The 25,789-nt window shown below is 41.7% G+C and overlaps 3 protein-coding genes across 3 annotated transcripts; 1 reads left to right on the plus strand and 2 right to left on the minus strand.

Moving 5' to 3' along the window:
- The first annotated feature begins 2,935 nt into the window (after window positions 1–2,935).
- LOC131259929 (electron transfer flavoprotein subunit beta) lies at window positions 2,936–4,194 on the plus strand. The gene is made up of 2 exons (XM_058261540.1): window positions 2,936–3,106; window positions 3,367–4,194. The coding sequence occupies exons 1-2, from the start codon at window positions 3,056–3,058 to the stop codon at window positions 4,078–4,080; spliced, it is 765 nt and encodes a 254-aa protein (XP_058117523.1). The 5' UTR covers window positions 2,936–3,055; the 3' UTR covers window positions 4,081–4,194.
- Window positions 4,195–4,299: 105 nt separating this feature from the next.
- LOC131259927 (zinc finger protein 235-like) lies at window positions 4,300–7,707 on the minus strand. The gene is made up of 2 exons (XM_058261538.1): window positions 7,492–7,707; window positions 4,300–7,396 (listed from the first exon to the last, which is right to left on the minus strand). The coding sequence occupies exons 1-2, from the start codon at window positions 7,594–7,596 to the stop codon at window positions 4,865–4,867; spliced, it is 2,637 nt and encodes an 878-aa protein (XP_058117521.1). The 5' UTR covers window positions 7,597–7,707; the 3' UTR covers window positions 4,300–4,864.
- A 5,208-nt stretch (window positions 7,708–12,915) lies between these two features.
- Window positions 12,916–25,066, minus strand: LOC131259928 (homeotic protein labial-like). The gene is made up of 5 exons (XM_058261539.1): window positions 24,923–25,066; window positions 23,716–24,874; window positions 13,538–13,633; window positions 13,221–13,402; window positions 12,916–13,149 (listed from the first exon to the last, which is right to left on the minus strand). Exons 1-5 carry the CDS (start codon window positions 25,064–25,066, stop codon window positions 12,916–12,918), a joined length of 1,815 nt encoding a protein of 604 aa, XP_058117522.1.
- Between the last annotated feature and the right edge of the window lie 723 nt (window positions 25,067–25,789).

The following is a 25,789-nucleotide window of genomic DNA, read 5'->3' on the forward strand; positions in this document are numbered from 1 at the left end:
CGTCTATCGATTTTCGTTTGCTCTCCCTCGGGGTCCACACTACAGCGCGACGTCCCGTCACCAAACGCGACGTCGCCTGACAGGCGGCGGAACTCCATATAAAAAAAATTTCGCACAAATCGCGCTAGTGTAGAAACAGCGAAAAACGCGACGTTGCGCTAGCTCTTGTCAAATGTCAATTCGAAACCTAAACAAACCGACAGCTGGACAAAACGTAAACAAACCGAATCACAAACGCCAGTTCCAGTTCGGTAGTGAATCAGAGCGGAGGTTAGCAGTGCACAAGTTTCCTGAAAGGGTTAGCGGAAAAGTAAGGTTACGGCACGACCGCGTGGTCACGCCGAGCTGGAGCTCAGGTCAGACAAATCCTAGCTGCCGCACATCTCGTGCTGTTTGAGTCAATCAAGCGGACCACGAGTTCTTGAATCCTGACAACGGAAGGAAATATCCCTCCCGTGGACGGCGGGTGGACATATGACTTTTATAGCCGGTCCTAAAGGACGAGCCCCTTCATAGGAGTTCGGACAGAGTCGGTACGCCTCTGATTACGAGTAAGGGAACAAACGTTCGACTTAGCGTAGGAGGATATACCCCGACTCGCATAGCGAAAGAAGAAGAAGAAGAATCACAAACGCGAACAAAACGAGCAATATTCTTCACGAAATATCGGAATTTTCGTTGTACTACTTATTTTTAGGCTTCACAAATGTAATTCAGTTATCAAACTCCGTTTTAATTGATATTTTTACCAACGTTTTTTCGGGTGCCGAAACGTAAACAAACTGCTCTTCAACAAGTAGGAGATGATGTGGAAATATATACTTCCTGCGGCGGGCCAAAATATCGTCGTTGTTTGTTTAAGTTTGTTTTCTCAGTGAATTTCAAATGTGGAAGCGCCAAACTCACTCAGGGTGCATAAAATACGTAGCTAAACAAATATCATGCATTACTACCTCAAAATTCAACAAAAAAATTTTAGCCGAGTTTGCGCCCCAATGTGATACATATTTCCACATACTCCCCTACCTCTGTCGCGCGAAACTGGGCTACTTTTGAAACGGGACGTCGCGCTGCAGTGTGGACCCCGAGTAACATATCTTCTATCCAAATCACTAACTCGGGGTCCACACTGCAGCGCGACGTCCCGTTTCAAAAGAAGCCCAGTTTCGGCAGAACAATCGCGCAAGCCAAGCGCGACAGAGGTAGGAGAGTATGTGGAAATATGTATCACATTGGGGCGCAAACTCGGCTAAAATTTTTATTGAATTTTGAGGTAGTAATGCATGATATTTGTTTAGCTACGTATTTTATGCACCCTGAGTGAGTTTGGCGCTTCATTTGAATTCACTGAGAAAACAAACTTAAACAGACAACGACGATATTTTGGCCCGCCGTAGGAAGTATATATTTCCACATCATCTCCTACTTGTTGAAGAGCAGTTTGTTTATGTTTCGGCACCCGAAAAAACTTTGGTAAAAATATCAATTAAAACGGAGTTTGATAACTGAATTACATTTGTGAAGCCTAAAAATAAGTAGTACAGTTGGTCCCCGCAGTACGCGATACTCGATATACGCGAACTCGCAATACGCGATTTTTTACAACTGACAGCTCATAGCGTTGCTTGAGTTCTGACTAGTCAATTTTACTTTGTTTTGGTAGAATGAAGTTTTTAATATGCACTTTTTAACAGAGACATAATTATGCAATGTAAGAAATGGAACACTTATTAATGATTTCGATAAAAGATATGTTAAATAAGCGGTTCCCTCTCAGTGTCAACTCTTCAATATGAGGTATAAACGAAATGGCAGAGGAAATCCGCAATACGCGAAAATTCGATATACGCGATTGCGTCCGGTCCCAAACATTCGCGTACTGCGGGGACCAACTGTACAACGAAAAAACCCATGTTTTGTGAAGAATTTTAATCGTTTTGTTCCCGTTTGTGTTTCGGTTTGTTTACGTATTGTCCAGCTGTCGGTTTGTTTACATTTCGAATTGACATTTGACAAGAGCCAGCGCGACGTCGCGGTTTTCGCTGTTTCTACACTCGCGCGATTTGTGCGACATTTTTTTTGTATGGAGTTCGGCCGCCTGTCAGGCGACGTCGCGTTTCGTGATGGGACGTCGCGCTGTAGTGTGGACCCCGAGTAATAAGTTTTCCATTTCTTCCAATGTATCATTATATCTCTGTTGAAAATTGCATATTGAAAACTTCATTCTACCAAAACAAAGTAAAATTGACTAATCAGAACTCAAGAATTCGCGTATATCGAGTATAGCGTACTGCGGGGACCAACTGTACTATTTTGAAGATCATATTATTTTTAATACCCAAAGGCAAGCAACAACCGAAACGAACAGCTTAGGCTGGTGTCAGTGCTTTACCGCGTTAGGTTTTGACAGGCGAAAATGTATGGGATTTGACAGCTGCAAGGTTCGCACGATTTATTCGCACTATAAAATCAAAATCATTTGATTTTATCGGATGGACGCATCCGATTTTATCTGTCAACAAAGTTGGACTTTATAAATTCGGAGTTGTGGCTTTCATCTAAGAAAAATAATAAAATTTATTTGATCGTCTTAGAATTTAAAAAAATACAGAAAAATTGGCGGAACTGTCGTCCAACAAAACATCGTGCGGTAAAGCACTGACACCAGCCTAAGGCAGTAACGTAGCTGAACACCTTTTGTTGCAGTGTAGCGGTAACTTATGTTTCGTTCGTCTAGTTTGGGCTTAAGCGAACTAGTCGTAAGACGAGGTTATCATTGATGGTGCGAGGTGTTCAAGAAGATATTCAGTAAAACGTTACTTACACAAAAGATCCACAACATCATGCACGCTGTGTACTCATGTTCTCGGCACAGACAGGCCGTTCAAAAGCATCGTGAGGAGACAAACTCGGTCGACCTTTGTCCTGGCGGAATAGAGCACTGTGCGTGTGCGATTTACGTCAATTTAGTTAATAAGTTGAGTTTGTGGGGCGGAATTCTTATTGCCGTTAATTTACTAGTTATTTCTGTTTTGTGGACCAACAGACGATCACCATGTCTCGAGTTTTGGTTGGTGTTAAGCGCGTTATTGATTATGCCGTGAAGGTGAGTACCATCTTTTACCATCCGCTTGTTTTATTTCGAACATGATTTCTGAATCGGCACCTGTAGCTTATGGAAGAGATAGCATGGGCACGGCGAGATTGTTACTGATAAGATTTTAAAGGTCAAACACTGGAATGTTATGCATGAATTACAGTGCTTTCGCAGGCTTAGTTACACAACATATTTAATTTTCGGATTGTTTCTAAGAGCGAAGCGGTGTTCTTGTTTCATGATGATGCTACGTTTCTTCATCTTTACAGATTCGCGTCAAACCAGACAAATCAGGTGTAGTTACCGAGGGTGTGAAGCATTCAATGAACCCGTTCGATGAAATAGCCGTGGAGGAAGCGGTCAAGCTGAAGGAGAAAAAGATCGCCACCGAAGTGGTAGCCGTGTCTGTAGGACCGGCCCAGTCTCAGGAGGTACTGCGAACGGCACTCGCGATGGGGGCTGATCGGGGCATCCACATCGAAGTGGCCGGCAAGGAGTATGATCTACTGCAACCCATCCATGTGTCGAAGATACTGGCCAAACTAGCGCAAGACGAGAAGGCCGATTTGGTTATCCTGGGTAAGCAGGCCATCGACGACGATTGCAATCAGACGGCGCAGATGACGGCCGCCCTGCTTGACTGGCCGCAGGGTGCATTTGCATCGAAGGTTGACAAAGACGGCGATACCCTGACGGTTGTGCGTGAGGTTGACGGAGGTTTGGAAACTATCAAGGCAAAATTGCCGGCAGTCATCAGTGCGGACCTACGTCTCAATACTCCCCGTTATGCCACCCTTCCCAATATCATGAAGGCGAAGAAGAAACCTATCAAAAAGCTTGCTCCGAAAGACCTGGGCGTAGATACGTCGCCCCGCATCGAAATTGTTTCCGTTGAAGATCCACCAGTTCGACAGGCCGGTTCTGTTCTTCCCGACGTGGATACATTGTTGACGAAATTGCGCGATGGCGGTCATATCAAGTAGTTGCCAGTACACGGCAAGGAAAATGTTGGCATATTCCAAGGTAGAAAGTTCGCGATCAATGAAGTGCTGCAATCGTAAATTGCGCGAATAAAAATAATTTGTTATTGGAATTCACATGATGCGCGTTTACCAACCTAACGTTAATATTCGTATACTAACGCTTCCGATGATGGGAGAGCACATATATATGTTCATTCGGTAATGCTTCTAGATTTTTGTAATATTTTAATAACTCTCTAAACTCCATTTATTTTTTTCTCTCTAGATCCATTCTTTCTTCAAGTGACAGTACAACACACAATTAGTTTTTTGGGTTAGTTGTTTGGAATACGTGTTTGTTGCTATAACATCATCTCATGAAAAATAATAAAATTATTCATAATAAATACACTTAGTTACACGTTGGGATTCGAGCAGTAAGCTTCATAAAATACCGGAAACAATATAAAATAGTCCTTTCCACCGCTCGTTGCAGGTTTCATTTTAAACCTAATGCGTACAAAGGGCAAACATTGCACATTTTGCTTAACAACTAGGAGGCATAAAACAAATTAAAATGAGGATTCCCTATCCAGGGGATGTAATTATGGAGGACTAAATTTGCACTTGATCATACTTCTTTTTAACCTAAAATTATAACTTAACGAGCTTACCGAATGCTAAGAGATCTGGGTCTAGTTTTTTGTCACGCTGTGCTAATGATCGAACTGCACTATTTCTAGGCTGTTTTTGCATACCAAGGGAAAGTAGGAATTAAAGACCAAGGATGATAATAGACCTGAATTTAATTTTGTTCGGACATTAACTGTCCATAATGGAACTGTTCCTGCAAGGGCACACTAGAATTGTCCAACAAATCATCACCTTCTTCATCTTCATCCTCTTCTTCTTCATCAGCTTCCTCCTCATCTTCTTCTTCATCTTCATCGTCATCGTCATCGTCTTCCTCGTCGTCGTCTGTATCTTGGGTATGTTCATGAGAACCTCCTCCCTCGGGCATATCGATGCCATATGAAACAGCGGAATCGGAAGCTATAAGAATACCATCAATAGTTTCCTTACTAATTGTATGCTTTCTATCCAGATCGTGTTCATTTTCTCCCATGGCCTCGTCCCCTTTTACACATTGATTGTTTGTCTCGTTGTCGTCGTTGTGGTGATTTAAATTTCCTAAATCCTGCCCATCTTCCCCCTGGACGTCCTTTTGGTGCACCTGTTTCATGTGGTTGTAATACCGTCCCCGCACCGTAAACTGCTTTCCGCATTGATCACATTCGAGGTTTTTTGACTTGCGCTTTTTCTTCCCCCCGCCCGGAACAGCACCTCCACTGGAGGCCGCCGAATCGGGGCCCATTTCAACGGGCAAATGAAGAATTTCATGTGTTCGGAGTGATGATCTCTGCGAGAAACATTTCCCGCACGTTGGACAAGAATAGGGCTTTTCGCCCGAATGCACCCGTTGGTGTATGCGTAGGTTCGTTGCAGTCGCGAACGTTTTGCCACACTCTACACACGGATGCGGTTTTATCTCTGCATGGCTCAGCATATGCTGTCGTAACCGCGTCTCCTGTGCGTACGATTTAGTGCACTGGGTACACTGGAACGGACGCACTGTACAGTGCATGTTACGGCGGTGCGTATTCAACATGGCCTGCGAGTTGAACGACTTGGTACATTCGGTACAGGGGAATGGACGTTCTGTGCTATGCGAAAGGATATGCGTCTTCAACGAGGACTTTTGTGTGAACCGCTTTCCGCACTCTTCGCAACCGAACGGTTTCTCCTCCATGTGCGTGTGTTTGTGGTTGTTTAAATTCGATAGTGTCGCATACGATTTTGGGCACAGGTCACACTGAAAGGGCCGGACGTCGGTGTGTGCTGAGATGTAGTGCGTCTTTAGGGTCTGCGACTGGGCAAAGCTCTTATCGCATTTATCACACTTGTATGGCTTAAGACCCTGGTGGATGCGCATATGCACCGTTAGATTGCTCACGTTGCTGAACGCCTTGAGACACACCTGGCACGGGTACGGCTTTTCCTGACTGTGCACCCGTTCGTGCATTTTCTTGCTCGAATGCTGGCTGAACCGTTTGTCGCAGTAGCTACAGGCGTACGGTTTTTCCTGCGTGTGCGTTCGCAGATGCACCTTGTAGTTCCCTGCGCTCGTATACTGTTGGTTACAAATCTCACAAACGAACGGTTTCACGTTGAAATGCAAACGTTTGTGCGTGTTCAAGCTGGACGCTTGGGTAAAACTTTTGAAACAGATATCACACGCGTACGGCTTTTCTCCGGTGTGCGTCCGATAGTGCACCTTCAGATAAATTGCCTTGGAAAAACGCTTTTGGCACACATTGCATATGTAGTTTTTTGTCTGAACTGCCGCCCCACTAGGTCGTTTTTTACGTTTCCGAGACTTTTTGGAGTTTTCTTCACTAATCGCTTCTTCAGGTTTGTCTCCGTTCTTGTCAACGTCGTTCTCTATTTGCGCTAGTGGTTCTTCGAGCTGCAACGGTTCTAAATCATCACCTGTCTTATCCGGCGGTATTTGGTCTTCGACAACAAGCCCATCACCGTTACACTGCAGCAGACTTCCTTCCGGAAGATTTTGCATCAACGGTGCCTGCAAATATGAACTATAAAGCACTGTAGACTCCTGCGCGTTTGGTTCGATATGTTCTTCCAACCGGAGGCTGGCACCGGTTTCGGAGGAACTACCTCCGCTACTACTGCTGCTGGTACAACTCGAACTCGTATCGTCAGTATCATCAGTGCAGCACTCATCGTCATCATCATCGTCGTCGTCGTCTTCACTGGATTCCTCGGTACTATCATCTTCTTCATCGTCTTCATCTGGGACACTGCTCTTCCCATCGGAGCTGTCGTCGTCAGAAGATTCCTGCGTGTCACCCAACGACGTCCGGTACACTGTTGCCGCATCACCGCTAATGTTCAATGCAAACCCATTGCTTCCATTCTGGCAACCATTCACCGGATCGGAAGCACCGGTAAACATCAGTTCCTTACTTTCGTCGTCCATCAAATACGGATGGGATTCCGACGAGCGGCTACCTTGGTTCAGTGTCAGCGATGGCAGTAACGGTGATTGCAATGCGGCCTGCTGAAATTGTTGCTGCTCGCCGGAATTTATGGCAAGAGATTCCACATCGCCATTCGCAATTTTGGTATGTTCCGCCAGCGTCTGCCGAGAAACGGGAAATCCACCGTTCGATTTTTTTAGATCCTTCATGACTTTGTTATACTTGCGTATGCATTTCCGGCAGATTGGTTCGACACGTCCATCAAGTGGAGTTATCTGTGTTGGATGAAAAGAAACAACATATAAGAACTCCACGAGTCGAGGTAGCGACTTACTGTTTATTTTTCATTAGCAAAATTTGTACCACGCACCTTTACGGCAAATACAGCTTCCAGAAGCCAAACATTGGACTCATCGCACTGGATGAAGTCCATGTTTTTGTGCAGCAACTGGCACAATTTGCAGAAATGGACCATTTTATGGCCGGTGGATGTTTGGATCGTCGTTTTTCAGTGTAAGTAGAGCTGTACTAACTGCCGGTTGGATGGGAAAATTTTTCAGTACTTCTTCACAATTCAGTACGAATGTTTCCCATCCTATGTCAAAAAAAAAAAAAGTTCGATGTTTCGCGCATGCGCGCTAGTGTTGCGGAGTCGGAGCTGGATTGATCCATGGGTTCTATCTGATCCCTATAAGGAGTTTTACGTTCCGATCCCAGCTTTAGCTTAATTAGCTTCCGAGGAGCTGCATGCATTCTTCGTGGTAAGAATTTGATTTTTGTGCGAATGGAATTTAGACATTCGTTCGATCCCAAATCAAAACGCATTTTCATCCGGGAATGTGTGAGGTTTGATTCCGGACCTTTTTATGTACGAACCAACTGATTATCTACGTACGCAATAATAATGTGCTAAGTGTTTTCTTAATCGATATGCATGGCACATAACGGTCGATACGCCAAAGCAGACGTAGATAAACGGAAAACCTTTTGACAACCGATCGAACCAAAATAGCTTGTGTTCCACTGTAATGTGGCCCATAGCAAAGGAATTTGGGTAAAAGAGTAAATGAGGCCCCGGCCGCCATGTTTTCGATCGTGGCTACACCTCTTGTGGACGTTTAAACTGAATGTATGCAATTGGTGATACATTAATTCGTTAAATTCAACCTACGAATATTTGAACTGTAGTGTGTACCGTTAATTTCGGCTGTGCAATCAACCTAGGGGGTGCGGTATGAGGGGGGCCCACGGGCCCACTGCCTTATTTCTCAAAACTATAACAAACTCTCTTTTTCGGTAGCCCTAGCGCAGTCCGCTCGCTGCGCTCGCTGCGGGCGCGCCGCCGTTTCCAAATCATTTCTTCGGCTAAACTCATTGTTTCATGCTGTCCATCATGTGTGGTATGGTTTACTTACTAGTAACTTAACCTTCAGGTCTACGACCAAAAATACCTACGTTAACATACGACCGCCTACCCGGGTAGGCCATACGTTTTGTATGGGGGTTTGCATTTTGCTGTGCTTCAAAGCTAATATCTTTTGTTCTAGATGCCGTAGTGAGTTGAAATTTTCAGTAATGATACTTAAGAATGTTTTCTAACACATCCCATTCAAATAATAATATTAAAAATTCGATAAGTAAGTAATTTTTTCATTCAAATATATTTTATCCCATAGATCTACAATCGCCAACTCTGTAAACCATACATTTTCAATAAGTTATTGTGTTTGTTTATACTTCTTAAGTTTCTGGTGAAGTAACTTCTTGGTGCCTTCAACATTTTTGCTTATAAATTGAAATTTCAACGATGTAGAAATATTTTTCTATTAAATTTTACGTTTTGGAAATGTTCATGTTCCTCAGTAAATTCAGTGGCATATCTGGAGGAAATTCTTCATTATACATTGTAACAACTGATATTTAAGCCTTAACATTTTAAAACTTAGCTCATATACATAAATTCGATCGTTTTGTTTCAAACGATAACAGTTTCTTTTGTATTTAATTCAACCCGTTGATCATGATTTTCTTGCAATTAATAAATTATTTTTTGTGTAGCAAATTATGAAAGTTCACCTAGAATGCTTTCGTTGCCGCTGTGTGGTCCAAAATGTAGCATAATTTGCATATTTGTACATCGTCTTCGAGTTTATCTTATTACTAATTGTTCGAGGAGTTCGAGGAGTAAAACAGTTTTTCATAGTGTGTCTTAGATAAATTTGGATTGTTTTCAATATAAATATAAAAAGAAAAACCCGAGGGGCACCTCCTTTCACCTACTGGTGGTTTGTCTTGGTACAGGAAAATATAAACTCTCGTACAAAACGTATGACTTACCCGGGTAGGCGGTTGTAGATTTAAGGGGTATAAATAGAAAAATGGTGTAAAAAAATACTTAGAATAAAAAAAAAAAGTCGGTTTTCGGCAGAATGATAGAGAACATGTTGCTTGAGGCATTCCAGGAATTTCGAGTCGATATAACTGTTCAATTCGAAGTAATTGCAAAATAAAAGCGCAAAACTTACCCAGGTAGGCGGTTGTAGATCTGAAGGTTAACATGTAAAAGTATGTTAACCCGCATTCAACCTCCACTGCGTGATTAGTTTAAACCGTTATGTTCTTTTAAGCGAACCGTTAGCGTTCAAAAATCGAAACGAATGCATGTGTCGCGCTTTGTATAGCTTCAGGCGCTAAATGTGAACCAGCAGGAAGAGGAGAATCAAGCCCGGGGCCTCATTTACTCTTTTACCGGAATTTGTTTTGTTGCTCCTTTGGAGTTTAAACATTTGATCCTATCTCGGAGCTTCAATACCCACCACTATTCGGCTGTCGTCGCCAAGCAAAATATTTACCTTTTCACCAAGGTTACTTCAATAAAGCTTCTAAGCGCAGGACCACACTACAGCGTACCATACCAAAAAACTGGTACAGTCAAGTGACAGTGTACCATACCAAATGCCATCCAGCACTTGTTGCAGCGCACCATACCAAAATCGGTTTTGGTACGCTGTAGTGTGGTCCCGTGGTGACACAACAAGGGTCATGCAGGTCTACACGGCGACACTCCTGCAACTGAGTTTTCCGCGGCCACGGAAGTGTTAAAGTAATCAAAAAATAACCCAAGTCGGCCATCGTGTATGTCAAAAGTGTCGCAGACTGCGTTATCACCAAGATAAATACACACTATATTCAGTATTTAATCATCTTGGTTATCACACTGGATTGTCAAACGAGAATGACGTTGGAGTGGCTGGGGGTCCGTTGGTGAAATGAGCTTGCTCATATAACTGAGCTGCCATTGTGTGGAATTTGCTGTATCTGGCATGTTAAGCTCGATTTGAAAGTGATTCATGTTTCTTGATTTTAGTAACAATCAATTACATGCATATTTTATTTATAATATTTCTGCATTTCAATCTTGAACTGCCTAAAACCGCATGAACCGAAGGTGAATAATATAAACTCCCACTCCTAGGTGGCCTGCCTTGTCACAGTACCAAGAGGCACCGTTATATCAAACTGTATGCCAACATCAAGCTTTGACAGTCCAGTGATTTTGCCATGCCACCATTGGTGACCAGTGTGATAAGGCCAAGAAACTCCCGGTCGCAGGAGTGTCGCAGCGCCGTGTAGACCTGTGGTCATAAGTTGAAATGTGGAATATGGAAAAATAGAATAAAAAATTTCGTCGTGACTGTTTTACGTTTGGAACCATAGTTTACGGTATTTAACACGTTGCGTACCAAGCGTTTTAGCACAACTTTTAGTACAATTTTTTAAATTACAATTTGTTTATTATATTTGTTACCCCGATTGTTTTCGAAGGCCAAGCAAAAACTTAGCTCTCCAAAAAATTTATATAAAATATTACAATAACTTTTATGTTGCATTTTAATTTATTTATGGGACAAAAACTTTTTAGAACTAGAACTGCTGTCACCCATATTTGGGTGACGCGGTACGGAACGTTTTAATAATAATCGGTGAAAAATATAAGTACAGTTGGTCCCCGCAGTACGCGAATGTTTGGGACCGAACGCAATAGCGTATATCGAATTTTCGCGTATTGCGGATTTCCTCTGCCATATCGTTTATACCTCATATTGAAGAGTTGACACTGAGAGGAAACCGCTTATTTAACACATCTTTTATCCAAATAACTAATAAGCGTTCCATTTCTTATATTGCATAATTATATCTCTGTTAAAAAGTGCATATTGAAAACTTCATTCTACCAAAACAAAGTAAAATTGACTAATCAGAACTCGAGCAACGCTATGAGCTGTCAGTTTTAAAAAATCGCGTATTGCGAATTCGCGTATATCGAGTATCGCGTACTGCGGGGACCAACTGTAAAGTGACCTCTGAATGGTCCTTACAAGGTAAACACTTTTTCAACATATTTTTTCTTTCCATTCTAAAAAGATTACGCTCTGGGTAAAATCCCGTTAAAACCCCAAATGAAGCCCCCACAGCCGAAATCACTGTCGTGGCTACGCCATTTGAGACCGTCTTTCGGCCACAAACACTCTCTTCTGAGAGTGGCCTTGTCGCACTAGGGAATGTCGTACCACATAATACTAATTATAATTATTTTCACTTACCGTTCCAACGGGCTATCAGAAAAACAACGTGATCGGATTGAATGAGAATAAACCATCGTACACAAACAAAGATAAAAAAAATCATTATTGTTATCCTCTGTGTGAAATATGAATTTTGAAAAATTGAATTTCTCAATATCATGTTTGATGCCCGACTGGTAATAGCGCTGATGACAAAGTTCTATTTCTTTTTCTAAAATATATTTCTCGTTTGTCTAATTATCTTGCAATACAGCATTGTATTCGATAGAAATTTACTTTCATCAATAATGATGAATTTCAATGTGTCTTTTCTATAATTAAATTTATTTAACCAGTGCTTAGTAACTGATTTGATACAATCGTACATTTTTGTTTGATTTGTACATTAACGAATCGATCTTACACAAGTGAACAATAAAAATAGTAAGAAATGGTTAGTTATTCATTTATACTTTGGAAATATCATGTACAATGCTCGTGCTCGTACAAATGATTTGGAGGAAAGATTTCGCGCATATAGGAATATAGTTTGCGAATTAAAATACGAGCAATGCGGGTACATGGGTCTGCATTTACTTGTTCATTATCGAATAGGAATCATTTGGTTTACTTAATATCTAGCAAAGAGGAACATTTGATCAGTTTGAGTTATTTTAAAAATGTTTCTTTTGTGCTTTATTTCGTCGATGTCATCAATTTTTCTTTGGACATCATAGAATCATCGAACTCAAGTGTCACTTATAAATCTTACGTTTCGAAAGACTAGCATTCATGTATTGAACAAAAACATTCAACAATAGTTTAATCGCATAATATATTCACTACACTTAGGCAAGTTGTCACGTCAAAACTGGGCAGTGGGAGTACAAACATAATTTCCATATTAATCAACACTGGATTCCGTGCCGAAACGCCAACCCATATTGGTGATGTGCACAATAGGAACAAGAACGGTGAAAAAGAGAGACTATCTGAACGATGTGTCTTCCATGAATTATTTGCATACATCTTTAAACTTCTCTAGAATGTGACTCGTAGACTGCGTGGTTAGATTTTATCGGAACATTGTTTTAAAATACTAGTAATGATTTAATGAACGAAAGCTGGCTTACTTTCCTCTTCGGTTGATATACACAACAGATTGGACTAAATAGAAAAAAAATCAAATAAAATGAGAGAGACATGGAGTATGTTGTAAGATGACTATCTTAGATGGTGTTTGACTCGCGACTGTTTTCATTGCTTTCATTGAGGGAAGAATTGATCGTGGCTCCTGGTGTAGTTTGTGCCGTTGTCGTTGTTGTTGTTGTAATCACCGAAGATTCGGAGTTGCTTATCATAGAAGAATGTTTCGGTGATAGGCTCTGCGCTTCTGGTGGTACAAGACCTTCCTTGATTCGTTTCTTCTGCTTCATCCTTCGGTTTTGAAACCATATTTTTACCTACATTAAGTATGAAAAATGATTTTTTTTGAGCATGTGTTTGCTTTACCACCTTTTTCTGGTTTAATTACCTGCGTTTCATTTAAATGCAATGCATTTGCAATCTCTATTCGTCTTGCTCGCGTCAAATATTTGTTGAAATGAAATTCTTTTTCTAGTTCCGTTAGTTGCTTGTTGGTAAAATTTGTTCGTCCAGTACTGCTGTTGTTCATTAGGAAGCTGGTCTGATGTGGTGAAACGGTACTGGGAGCAACTGATGAAATAGTAGTTTATGTGTACAAGCGTTGATTCCGTTCGTTAAGGATACATTCCAAGAGGAAAAATATAAAATTAGATTGGTTTGATTTTCATAAGATCACAAATTGCGAATTCAGATGCTGGTACCTACCTACAGTTGGATGGTTCGGAACTCCTCGTAGGGGATCTAGAACATGTGCGGGGATATGGTATTCTGGAGGAGTTTGTACTGGTCCAGATTTATTCACTGTAAACAAAACAAAACAAGGAGGAAACATGTTTTAGATTCTTACTTCTGATAGTATGCATAAACAATATTTATTTTTAGCAGATATTTATCCTGCGGTTTCGTAGAGGATGCATCCGCAGAAATGTGACAAAATAATTGGTTGTTCTTAAGCAGAACTATAAATTAAAAACAAAAATTACTAAAATTAATTTAAGGATCAGAATGTTCTGTGTATGTATGCAATTTACATGTGCTATTACAATAGGAGTAGTACGTCAGTTATCCGGGCCGGATTAACTGGCGGGAGGATTAATCCGTGTGTCTAAAACAGGCAGTTTTACAATCGTGTGGTAATTTTTCAATGAACGTCAGCTTGATAAACATAGTTTTTGTTCTTTCTTTTAAGTTGTTTTTAAAATTTGAGTTACTGTTAACATTGTGACTCAAATCGTGCATTATAAACGTATGATATACATGTTTGACATATCTGTTGACCCGGCTATCCGTGGAATGCGATTATCTATTGATAATATGTTCTTCTGTATCGAGTGTATCTTTTTTATTGTAACGACTGTCTTAGGTGATGCTGGCCCGCAATAATGATTTGAACCCCTTCGTCAGAGGCGCATAAAGCGTTCAGGGGACCCTAAGCAGCTATAAGTTGAATGCCTTATAAACATGCAATAAACCACTCAGGCTAAATATTTCAAAATTTCAGTTTTGATAAAACAACACATTTTTCATAAAGGATCAAAATTGAATTGAAGTACAATTTTCCTACATATTATTTCATTGTAATGCTTTGATTGCCAAAAGCCTGATTAGCAAAACCTTACTTCATGCGGAACAATCAATAACTTTTAAACAGAATAATTTTCCAAGAATATCAGTTTTTGCCAAGCAAACTAACAACTTATTTCTTTATAATTATCTAATTAAATTTACAATCGTCAAACACGTTTATTTGTTTATTTGTTTGTTTGTTTAAGACACTTGTCGGCCTCCGTGGGCTTCACAAGACATAGTTACATTTAAAATGGTTATTTACTGGACGTGATACAACAAGGACTCATCTGGACACGTATCTTAATTCCTCAAACAACTCTTGAGTGTTTCTATTGAGAACACGTGTTAAAAGAAAAACCACAAACAATGTTGAGCAAAATTACTATATTTGGAAATGTGCAGGACACTTCTTTTGCTAATCTATGTCCATTATCCTTATACAACTATGAGAATTTTTCTCTTCTTCAATAAAATAAAATGTTTATAAATATTATTCGGATTCGACTCAGGCTTACTAAACCCTTGCGTATATAAATTGTGCAACATAGGACCCCGATCTTGAATGGGATTTCAACCCGCTCAAGTTGTTGCATTTTACCAATGTTTTGGTATTACAAAATGTTGTAGCAAATGGGTATGATTGATACCACGTTGTAAATGGAGCAGAACTCTATCCTCCTTACAAAATTCTATCTACACAGTATAATATGAAATCTACGCAAACCCTGTCTATTAAAGAGAAATGTACGATTTAGCATTGATCGATTACCCGCACGATCACGATTTAAGTGAATAAGACAGGATTTTTTCTAAACTTTCGAATTTAAAAGAACTGTGTAACGTTAGAAATGCAAAATAAAATTAATTTTTCTTAGGAACTCAAACATAATCCGGGTATGCATTAACCATTCTATTCTCATACCTCGCAACCATTGTCTTGAAAGCTGCATTACTTTTTGCAAGATATCAAGAACTGTTTCCAATCCAGTGTAAGCAATGTATGTTATATCGGGTCCGGTTTGAGACGCGATGAGTATGCTCGATCGATTACTCCGTACTTTGCAGACAGGAAGCTTCACGTACCTTATCTTGACATCATGTCAATCCGCAGGCCAAATGGACTGAGCTGAAACATCGATACAACTCGCAGTCGCATTACGTTACGATACCTTCGAATCACTATCGGAGCAGATACCAGCGCTATGCAGTACACTGCGGCAAGGCTCGGAGAATGTACATTTGGTGGATTTTTGTGGCCAGCCCTGTCTACCTCATGGGCGCTTTGTGTTTATCTATCGGTAGCAAATCAAATATTTGGTACACTTTATTATGTTCTACTGCAACGGGACGCGATTACAGCTCGCACTAGTCGAAGACCGGAGTACAAGCTTACGATTACGGGTAGCTAAGGTGATTTCTTTTTTCCTTTTTTCTAATGTTTTCAGCCTATCGTCTGGTTGAAAGGTCCCAGCATATGTGGGGCTGCAGTACTTGTGATAAACATTTATTTATTGATAAGACTCGTTGCTACTGTTTCCGATGGATCGTTTCTATCCATTTTTTTCGATTTCTATCGCAATCGTTCTGTATGCGATGTGAATGTCTGTTTTTCATTCAGTTATGGAGTATCATACACTGCTTAAAATTGAACAAGAATAAAGTCCATAATACAGAGTTCAATGTTTATAAAATAATTTATACATTGTTTTAGGTTTTGGTTGTGACATATGGATTCATACAAATACTTATATGGGACATTTCAAACAGATTTGTTGGGTGGCGTAAATTTGATGAAGAAGAAATTCCCAACTCTTGCAATGAAGCAATAAGAATAACAATATCATCAATCACCTTGTACATCGAAGGAGATGACCAATCTTCTTTTAACAAATTCGCGCTATTCACTTAGCTTTTTCTATGAATATGCTAAATGCATGGAGATAAAGACCATTGGGAGATGATGCTATGCATAAAAAATCTCTTTTATTTCTTATCAGATACACTCAGCGAACATAAGTATCGCGGTGGTAACGACCGATGTCATCGTATCTATTTTGTTCCCCATAATTCAAGGATGAAACATTACTTCCGATTCATAGCATCATCCCAGCTTATCTCCATCATCGGTCCCTTAGCACTACCAAACCGGATGGATTTGGGGTTGGAGGTGTGAACTTGTTGAAGTTCAAAACGAGCACTAATTTACAAGCCGACAAGCCGACAGGCGAAACCAACCAGCATGCGGTGGGGGCCAAGTGCGGTGACTGACAGACTTAATTAATAGATTATACTTTCCAATCGCGACGCGATGCGACGGAAGGAAGGAACGGGGCCGTCTGACTTGAAACGGGATCTTGGGTGATGGTGATGATTGTATTAGTGGCCTTCATGGAAGATGGACTAGGCTCAGGCTGTCGAAGTGACGGTGTATTAGAGAGCAATTTATGAGAGAAAGAAGGAATCATCAACTTTAAGCTTTTTGGCAAGAGGTATTTCAAAGTTCAAATATATTAGGTATAGAATTTTGACACGCATCAGCGCTCCACAATCCACGAGTTGAGTTTTCACTATAAGCCCCAATGTATTTGTTGTTATGTTTTGGATCCCTTTTAAAGGAGGATAAACTTTGAGCTATTGTACACGTACCGACGGCTTTTCTTCCGAAGTTGTCAGAGAATTGATGGGATTCGAGTACGCGGACAGCAAAAAGGATCTGGACTACAAGCGGACGGTAGCTCATAGCCAATATTGACAATAGCTCGAAGCTAGGGGTGGGTGGGTTTCGAATTTGTGTACAGCTTGCGTAAACAAAACATGCGCCATCCCATAATTGACAGCAACGCACTGCACTGGGGACCCCTTAAAAGCCTCCAGTTTATTTGTACGGTAATCGATAGCTTTTGGCTATGCAACCAGCTATGTCAACAATGGATGGCGCAACGGCTCATTGACGAGGTGTCCATTCTTAACGGTACAAGTCCTGAAAGTTCTCCGAGTTTCGAAAGGATTATTACTGCTGCCTCGGTAAACGGGAAAAGCCTAACCTCACGGTCGGCACGAGATACGCTTGCTGGAGCATTTAACGTAGGCGTCGGCGGCCGAGAATCGACCAGCCACTTGACTTGACGATCTATGATAAACAATAAACTCGTTCATGTCGCGTGTCGCATGTCGCTCGCTTTAACTCTGATAGGCCAGGGGGAATGAACTTTGCGTACGAGTATAGTTTTCGTGCGGCTCACAGCGACTCACGTCGTTACGTGACCGATCGCAGGATCGTCGTCATCGTAGGGACGTCCAATGTTGCCCGTAACTCTAACGTACGTAGTGGAGTGTAAATAAAACGGCTCCGCGACCACAAATCTCTTAGAAAGACACAATGCCATGAGCGGGATAGAATTACCGAGCGTGTGGCCACGGGAACAGCCGCGTCAATGAACGATGCATCCGCTGTCGGTAAGTCTTGCGATATAGAAACTGATCTGTTTGTTCATATTCAACAAAAGAGAAAAAAAGAGTTCGCGGATATATTTCTTTAACCTATGCTGTTAAGTTGAGTGACGTGTTAATACCGAGAACTATTGGTGGGCTTAAGCCGTGCAAAGTGATATTTTTTCATGGCCGCCAAATCATTCATGCTAGGCTCTAATTCAAGAAGGTCAGGTTTTAAGATTGTTACACTAACGAAAAAAACCATAGATCTTTTGCACCGATAAACAGATCACAATGATGGTACGTGGTACGAGGCATACAATTACTCCATTTTTCTTTAAATAAAATTGCAAATGCAGAAAAGCAGTCAAAAAATTATCAATTGTAAACGTAATAAGACGGAAAAATTCATTGAACCAATATTGCGACAATAGTTATCCTTATAACTTAGTATAGACAAATTTATGACTAGTTGAAGTTGTATGAGTTCAATATACTAATATATTTGGTGTTGTACTAAGTTGATTTTAATTGTAGATTGTTAACGTCTTAGGACAATAATTGGAATACGCAAGCTAGATTTCAACATAAAGGCTCAAGAATTTGCTGTATGCATGAAATCAGTTTGATCTAAAGAAGGAAACAAACTGTGACCTAACCTATAAAATGTTTTCCTTTTTGTCGCCCTCTTCGTGGTTTGTTGAATTTGATAATGGAGTACAGTACCCAGCCTGCTCAACACTCATGAACTAAGTTTAGGCGTAGTAAACGAGAACGATGTCCGCGACTTGCTCTTTCTAGGCAAATACATTAATTCGCCATATGACAGGGAACATGGGCCAGCACTTTTCGTGCTGCTCGTGCGAGTTATTCTGAACGGCGAATTATTGCCATCCCCCGAAAATGGATAAGGCGACTCGAACGATGCCAGACGATGGCCACCATTCTGGCGCTGGTTTATTTCTCGTCCAGCTATTGCTTGTGCGCGTGCTATTTTAGGAGCCCCGCTAATACCTTCAGCCTGGGAAATGCCAAGCGTACTAGACCGATGGTCGATCGAAATTCCTCAGAGAAATGTGATTGGCATTGATTTGAAGCAAATTCCAATTTTCTGGACCCTTTCAACTGTGCGATCAGTGTGCGATATAGAAAAAGCGACACAAAGTCGAGGACGTGAAAGGCATTCGTTGGTAGAAATTTTCGGTTTACCGTAGATGAACAATTGTTTGCTAGCTTTCGGTTTATTTTATCAGAAATGACCACCAGACACGATCGTGTTAAGGAATCGAGCAGGATGCAATCAATGATTGTCCGCTCGGCAAAGAATACCGATGCTTTCACAAAAACTTTTTTCTAATCTAATATCAAAATCACCCATATGTACAAATTATACAGGTGCTCTTACAAAAATGTTAAATATTCGATATTATAAGTCAAGGATTGTTCATTGTAGGGCTGTTTACGGAAAATAGGATCAATCTCGTAGCAGCATGTCTAGAGTACATTTCCATCGATCAATACTTTCCCTTATCTTAATTATAAGCAGACAAAGTTTGAGTATTTGAGATAGAGACCAACCATGTAAAACCTTGTCTGTAGACCTGTCTTTATTCATAATTCCTTTTTTGTGTTATGTTTAACGGCGCAAATCACGCGTATGCGGACAGGTTTATCAACTAAACTTTCTGCTCGTCGAGATAAATGTGTCTCCCGGTTACCGGTGTCTGTTGGTCAGCTACATGAGATCATTAATTATGGTGAATAACACCAGAATCAGCTGCGACAGAGCAAATCTTTTTGTTTCACTCTAGAAACTTCGCTACATTTTTCATAAACAATTCTTCTTGATATTCGTTTTAATGGATCGTAATCGATCCGTGAACTGGTTTTCCAAATATTGCTTTTTTAATCTGATTTATGAATTCTACAGGAAACTGTCCGTGACTAAATGTTTTCACTCATGAAACTTCAATTCCCAATCACGTTCGTAGGCTTGGTTTTAGAGTTAAAAACATTCACTTATTCAATTAAAATGTACTTTATAGTGCTGCAATTATCGTAAAATATCACATATCAAATATCGTAAAGTGCAGAGGCTAGAACTCAAGAATAGAAAAAAAATCTCGAAATCTACGAAAGGTCACAAAAGTGTAACACGCCATACACCTTCGAAGGAATCTCTCTGTGGTATGTAGGCTATACATACTTGATGCCATTGGCCGCACTGTGTCGCATTAGCGACTTTGGGCCGGCAAAAGAGACGCAATGCAAGGACCACAACAATGAGTAAAAAACATCTAGAAACAATTTTTGGAACCAAAACACGCAAACAGCTGGTGTTTCGAAGCGCGTGAAGGAAATCCGCCCTCGAGACACCGTTTTCTTGAGGTCCTTTCTTAGTTCTTAGCATGGGCTAGTTTTTACGATCCGCTTGAAACGCTCAAATGTAGTGGTTCGTTTCGTGGAATGGACTGAGGCGGGTGTTCATGACTCCTGGAAAAAGGGTGGAGGGGGTCTGAAAACAAAATAAAAATTCACCACGTTGTTCCTAATTACTTTATGGAACCTTTGTGAGAATGGGGATCGGCCCTGAAGAAAAATGATATAAAAAACTACCTTTTACCGTCAATCCGCATCCCTGCGGTGTTTGTGATTTTGAAGGTGAGGGTGGACCGTAAAGCAAAAAATAGAAATCAACTAACCATGGTGGCCACTGGAGTATACATTTGAGCAGTAGCGGTGACCGAACACCCCTCTCGGTATCACCGATTCGTTGCGTGTCACTTGATGTGAAAATATTATAATTATGTGCCGTGATAAAATCTTCTATTTATACAGCGTGTGGGGGGCAGTTACGGACAGAGCACAACTTTCCCGGTGTCTAGACTGTAGACGATTTGAGTTAGAAAATAGGAACGTTATACCACGACGAATCCCTTCTCAAAGCATATTGTACTTATTTGTACAATAAACTGGAAAGACGAAGTCCCATACTAAATTAACACCAACGGGTCATGTGCGATATTTTATAGTATTTGTTAACTTTTGAGATTTTCAAACTAGTCAAACCGGTTCCCATCGCAAGCTTAAATTCACCTGCCCCTTATGTAACTTCCCAGTCCTAAGAAAGAGTGTCATGTTACTGATATTGAGACGCCCGTCTGAAAGGTCGTCATCGTGCGTGTCGTCGGTGGGTTTTCGTTGTCATTAGATCGTAATCCTAGCGGACGAATAGAACCCAGTCCAAACAATTTAGAGATATCTTTACCGTTGCACCGTTTGGCGATCGGTAATGGAGGGTAACATTGGGTTTTTAGGTTCGTGGCAAGTGGCGGTGATTATCGAATTAAACTTTTCTTTTCGACTGCTTCTACTGTGGCCACCAAAGACACTACTTCGCAAATGGGTGTCCATGTGAAACAACGCTTCTGGCGCTTCTATTCTTTAAGGTGGTCATTGGCAGAAACTTGACCATCACGTTTGAAAGCGCTTCAAGGAAGCAGGTAAAAAGAAACCAGCTCTGCTAAAAGAAAAAAAGTCAAGCACACGAGGGGAGCAGGGGACGAAATTAATATTTGTTCGTTTGTTTTCGTTTTGAGTGACACTCAAAATTGCTGCCTTTGCTGCTGTTGCTGCTGCTGTCGCCAATTGCGAGGACTAGTTGGGCCTATTGCGATGGTTGACATATTTGACAGTGGACAGTTTGCCCAATTGAAACCTAATGGAATGGTCGGCGTCAGTCTCGCTGTTCTTTGCGCTACCGTTCGCGGCATGAATATCGATCCTTTTACTCGGTCAAAAAAGACCAAGAGTGCCAGGACCTTTACTTCTCCGTCAAAGCCAGAACGTTTCACTTTCGTCTTCTGTAACGGCGCCGGCAGTGACCTTGGAAGCGCGTGAAGAAGTAGGTGATTCCTTTACTGGTTCGTATGCTTCTTATCGTGGCAGCCAACCAACTGGTACAGGTTTTGGAAGTAATGGCAATAGTATTCAAATGGGAGAGCGTAGTCACGCACCCGCAGTAGGTGGTACACCATACGCTTTCGGAACGAATGAAGGGTAGGAATAACAGTATCCAAATGAGTAAGAAATAGCGCAGAGGTCGTAAGGGAAGTTTGTTCACCTTTGTCGCTGTATTGGGGTTACCTGGTGTACCAAACCAAATCGTGAACATTTTTCTAAAAGCTTCGGTATAATTATTTTGTTAGAAAATCAATAATGTTATAGCATGAATGGTATCGTTATCGCGGATAATCCGGAAAATGTTTAAAAATTAACGTCAACATTTGATTCAACAGTTGAAAATGAAACACAGTAAAAAAAACAAAGTAACATAGTTCATATTAACATAGCAGTAAGTTTGGATTTCTTACTCATTCTTGGGTTTGTTTTTAGCAGTTTATAGTAAGTTTTGAAAAGTCTTCTGTCAATTTACTCAATAGACGGTGTTTTTTTAAGGAGAACATATTATTCTGTGGATAATACTTATGTGCGTTATAGCGAAATATTTTTGAAAGTAACTGATAATCTCACCGTTGATAACCCAAAGACTAATGTATACTAGTTTTAAGAATTGTTGAGAGACTTATTGTAATTAATGCGTGTTAATATCTCACTATAACGGTGTCTTTCCAGGTCCATATTGCTTTTATTATTTCAATTATATCATTAAAAGGGGTCCATGACAGTCGAGCGGTAGCGCCGATTAGAAAATCGCTCCATGAGCGCTGGGGCTCACCACCTTGACGGCGTGGATTCGAGTCCCAACCGAGACAAGAGGGATGACTATCTATGTACACAAAGGGAAAAAGTCGAGTAAGCCCTTAATGAGATAGGCATGGCCGAAGACGTTCGCAAACAAAGAAGAAGCATAATTTTTGCAGGTTGCTATCCTTGTTTGGAATTAACTTAAATAATGTTGGGAGTGGAATTTGCTAGCCCACTTATCTCTATTCGAACAATCATTTTCTTAGCCCCACAGCATACTCAAACGGATGTTTAAGTTCGTCGTGTTATCGTGTGACATTCAAAACTTGTCCGTTATACCGTTTCATTATGCTCCCGACCAAAGATAAAGTTGACCGGTACCCACTTTTATCGCCATTATTTTCCCATCGATTGCGTACATGATTGTTAATCTCGCGGTTATGTTCACAAGAGATCGGGTTGATGTTTGTTACGCTGTGACGTCAGTGAAAATCACATTTTGTCTGTTTGTTTTGTTACGTATTTTACAGCACTTGTGGGCATTATCACTGAGCGCCAACGATAACGAGTCCCTGGCCGTAGCCTACGGGCATTTGAAAATTTGAATTACGACCCCTTCAATGGGCGGCAAGGCTTCGGACCTCACTGATCCTTTTTGGGGCGGTATAATTTATTGCCCATATTTATAGGTTTTCTTTGCAGTCGCTTTCCAGTGACTTTACGGAGTGTCACGTGGTCTAGTGTGTTTTGTTATGGCAAACAAATGTAAGATTGTCGAGTTTGATTAAAAGTTTTCGGGGTTCGGCGACATCACTGCATTGTGTATGTGAAACAATAAGAAGCTTCATAATCTATTCGGGGTTCAAAGATGGTCTCGTACAGCATAGAAAATGGAAGTTGAATGGGTTTGAAACGTGATTTCACCTTACGCAAAGCATGTCTAAAGGCATGAAATGATCGTTTCTTCTCTGGTTCAATGTGAGTTAGGTACGAAGAAAAAGGATATTCTACTGGGAACAGTACTCCCTGTGGGAGTTGTATCCCGTCAGGAAGGGAGTTCAACATTTGACAGACACAATCGAACGTCCCTAGCATGCTAGCGGGGCGGGCCCCGAGGATTGTGGTTATCCAGGTGTGAAGGAACCTAGGGACCTTTGAAAGGTGAAAATACTCACTTGGAGGCTTTGGCACGTTTCGTTTGACTTGCATCCACTTGTAGGTGGGTGCATTCGGGTGGTTTGGCTGCTGCTGATGCTGCTGTTGCTGTTGGTGCTGATGTTGCTGGGAATGTGTAAGCTGGTGTTGTTGCTGCTGTTGCTGCTGTTGCTGCTGAGAGTGCATACTCTGCGTGGTATGCAAACCAGCACCATGATGGTGATGCTGTTGGTGCAGATGTTGGTGGTGCTGTAAGTGTAGCAAACTGTTTCCAACACCTCCACCACCATTACTATCGCCATCGTCTGACACATTCGCGCTCGCGAGCAAACCTTGCGACTCCAGCAGTGCCGATGTCGTCGAAACACTGGAATTACACTGCCCAACTGTGAGCTGCTGTTGGGTATGCTGTTGTTGCTGCTGCTGTTGAACAACAGCGTCCGGGTAAAGCTGAGGATGTCCCCAGCCAGCTCCAGCAACACCCGCACTATTTCCGCCAGGACCCACTCCGGGAGAAGTTGGATTGTGCGGATGTGGAAGGTGATGATGATGGTGATGGTGTGGGTGGTGGTGGAGATGGCCGTGGGACAAATGGTGATGGTGTTCACCGGCAACGGCATCGTCCGCCATGCCACCGGAAAATGGAGACGGTCCATAGCGATGGAGATGCAATTTGGTATCGTGGTGTGCCAGGTACGGGGTCGTGCCCTCTACGCAATCTTGCGCTTGTGCTTGATGGTACATCGCATAGTCCAGGTTTGTGTAGCTGAGTCCATTATCCGCACTAATGATACGGTTCTCTTGGAAGGGTACCGTGGGCGCAGTCTGACCGCCAGGGCCGTAGTAAATGCCGCTCTGGCTATCACCACTTTCAAAATACAAATCGGTGGTCGGTGAACTCGAGGTAGTAATGCCGTACTCGATCGCGGACGGACTGTAAAGGTGGGGCGTATGCGTATAGGAAGCCTGGTGCACGTTGGCAGGAGGAGCATTGGAACAGTTGTTGGGAGCACTGCTCGGCGTGCTGTTGTTGTTGTTGTTGCTGCTAGAGGTCGTGGTGGTGTTGCTGGTACTGGTGCTTCCAGTGGAACTGTTGCCACTATTGCTGTTGCTTGCTGGCGCGTTAACATTGTGCGCCGAGTTGGCTAAATGAGTCGAATTTGGATGCTGCTGATGCTGCTGCGACTGGGAAGGACCGCAGCTTAAACTGGTTGTCGAGCTGACCGCCGTGGTTTGCCGTTGGTGCTGGTGGTAGTGATGGTGGTGATGATGACCCGACGTAAAGTAAGGATACCCTCCGGATCCAAGGTCACTGTTCTGAAAACCACTGGTGTGTGAAGAATGATTTCCGTACATACTTATGTCTATCATATTGGCGGGACGCGCAGCTTCAGTAGCGCGGGCACGGTCGCTTTCGATTTATTCTTTGAATTTTATTTTTCGTATCACACTGAACCGTATAATTCCACCACTTTAGCCTCAACAGGAACCCGGAGGTGAGGTATGGATATTATTCAAAAACACCACATATTACACGAAACTCAACGACCACTGATCACTGAAAAATCATTGTAGATGCACTTTACGACCAAACAAGCCTTCTCATTGTCTGCCACGAGCACACCGCACTTAATCCACAATGACTATAGGCAGTTAAAATGTGCGATCAACTAACGATCGCTTTTACTTATTGTGGGTTATTTTCTCGTACGACCGACTCGACAAACGTCAAAAACGCGCAACCGCGCCAACGTCTTTGACCAACTGATGCCAAACTCACGCGTCAAGCGACCCTGTACTCGTCGGCGTGGACGTTGTTGAGGTGTTGGTGTTATCGGCTCCTTCACACACACCAGCGGTGTAGATCTCTCGGTTTTATTTCATGTCCTATAGTATTCTCTCTTTTACCCGCACATGGTAGGAGGAGCTATCGTAACTGTAGACTTTTGGTCTTTCTCACACTAAGAAGGCTCTTTTATGTTGACCCTTTTCTCGCTACCGATGAGATGCGGTCAACGAATCAGAAGCTTTGAAAATCCAATGGGGTGGGGATTCGAAAACAGATGAGAAGCGGGTAGAATTAAAGTGTTAAAT

This window comes from Anopheles coustani, chromosome 3, assembly GCF_943734705.1.
Source record: "Anopheles coustani chromosome 3, idAnoCousDA_361_x.2, whole genome shotgun sequence".
NCBI classification, from domain to species: domain Eukaryota; kingdom Metazoa; phylum Arthropoda; class Insecta; order Diptera; family Culicidae; genus Anopheles; species Anopheles coustani.

What these genes read in the sequence shown, in the direction of transcription:
- LOC131259928 (XM_058261539.1), bottom strand. Translation starts at nt 25,066, where the DNA reads ATGATAGACATAAGTATGTACGGAAATCATTCTTCACACACCAGTGGT. An exon ending in AGCACCAACGGCAAACCACG is followed by an intron (nt 24,875 to 24,922) that starts GCGGTCAGCTCG and finishes TCCCAGTCGCAG; the next exon opens with CAGCATCAGCAGCATCCAAA. An exon ending in AAACGTGCCAAAGCCTCCAA is followed by an intron (nt 13,634 to 23,715) that starts GTGAGTATTTTC and finishes TTTTGTTTACAG; the next exon opens with TGAATAAATCTGGACCAGTA.
- LOC131259929 (XM_058261540.1), top strand. Translation starts at nt 3,056, where the DNA reads ATGTCTCGAGTTTTGGTTGGTGTTAAGCGCGTTATTGATTATGCCGTG. An exon ending in TTATTGATTATGCCGTGAAG is followed by an intron (nt 3,107 to 3,366) that starts GTGAGTACCATC and finishes TCATCTTTACAG; the next exon opens with ATTCGCGTCAAACCAGACAA.
- LOC131259927 (XM_058261538.1), bottom strand. Translation starts at nt 7,596, where the DNA reads ATGGTCCATTTCTGCAAATTGTGCCAGTTGCTGCACAAAAACATGGAC. An exon ending in AAGCTGTATTTGCCGTAAAG is followed by an intron (nt 7,397 to 7,491) that starts GTGCGTGGTACA and finishes CATCCAACACAG; the next exon opens with ATAACTCCACTTGATGGACG.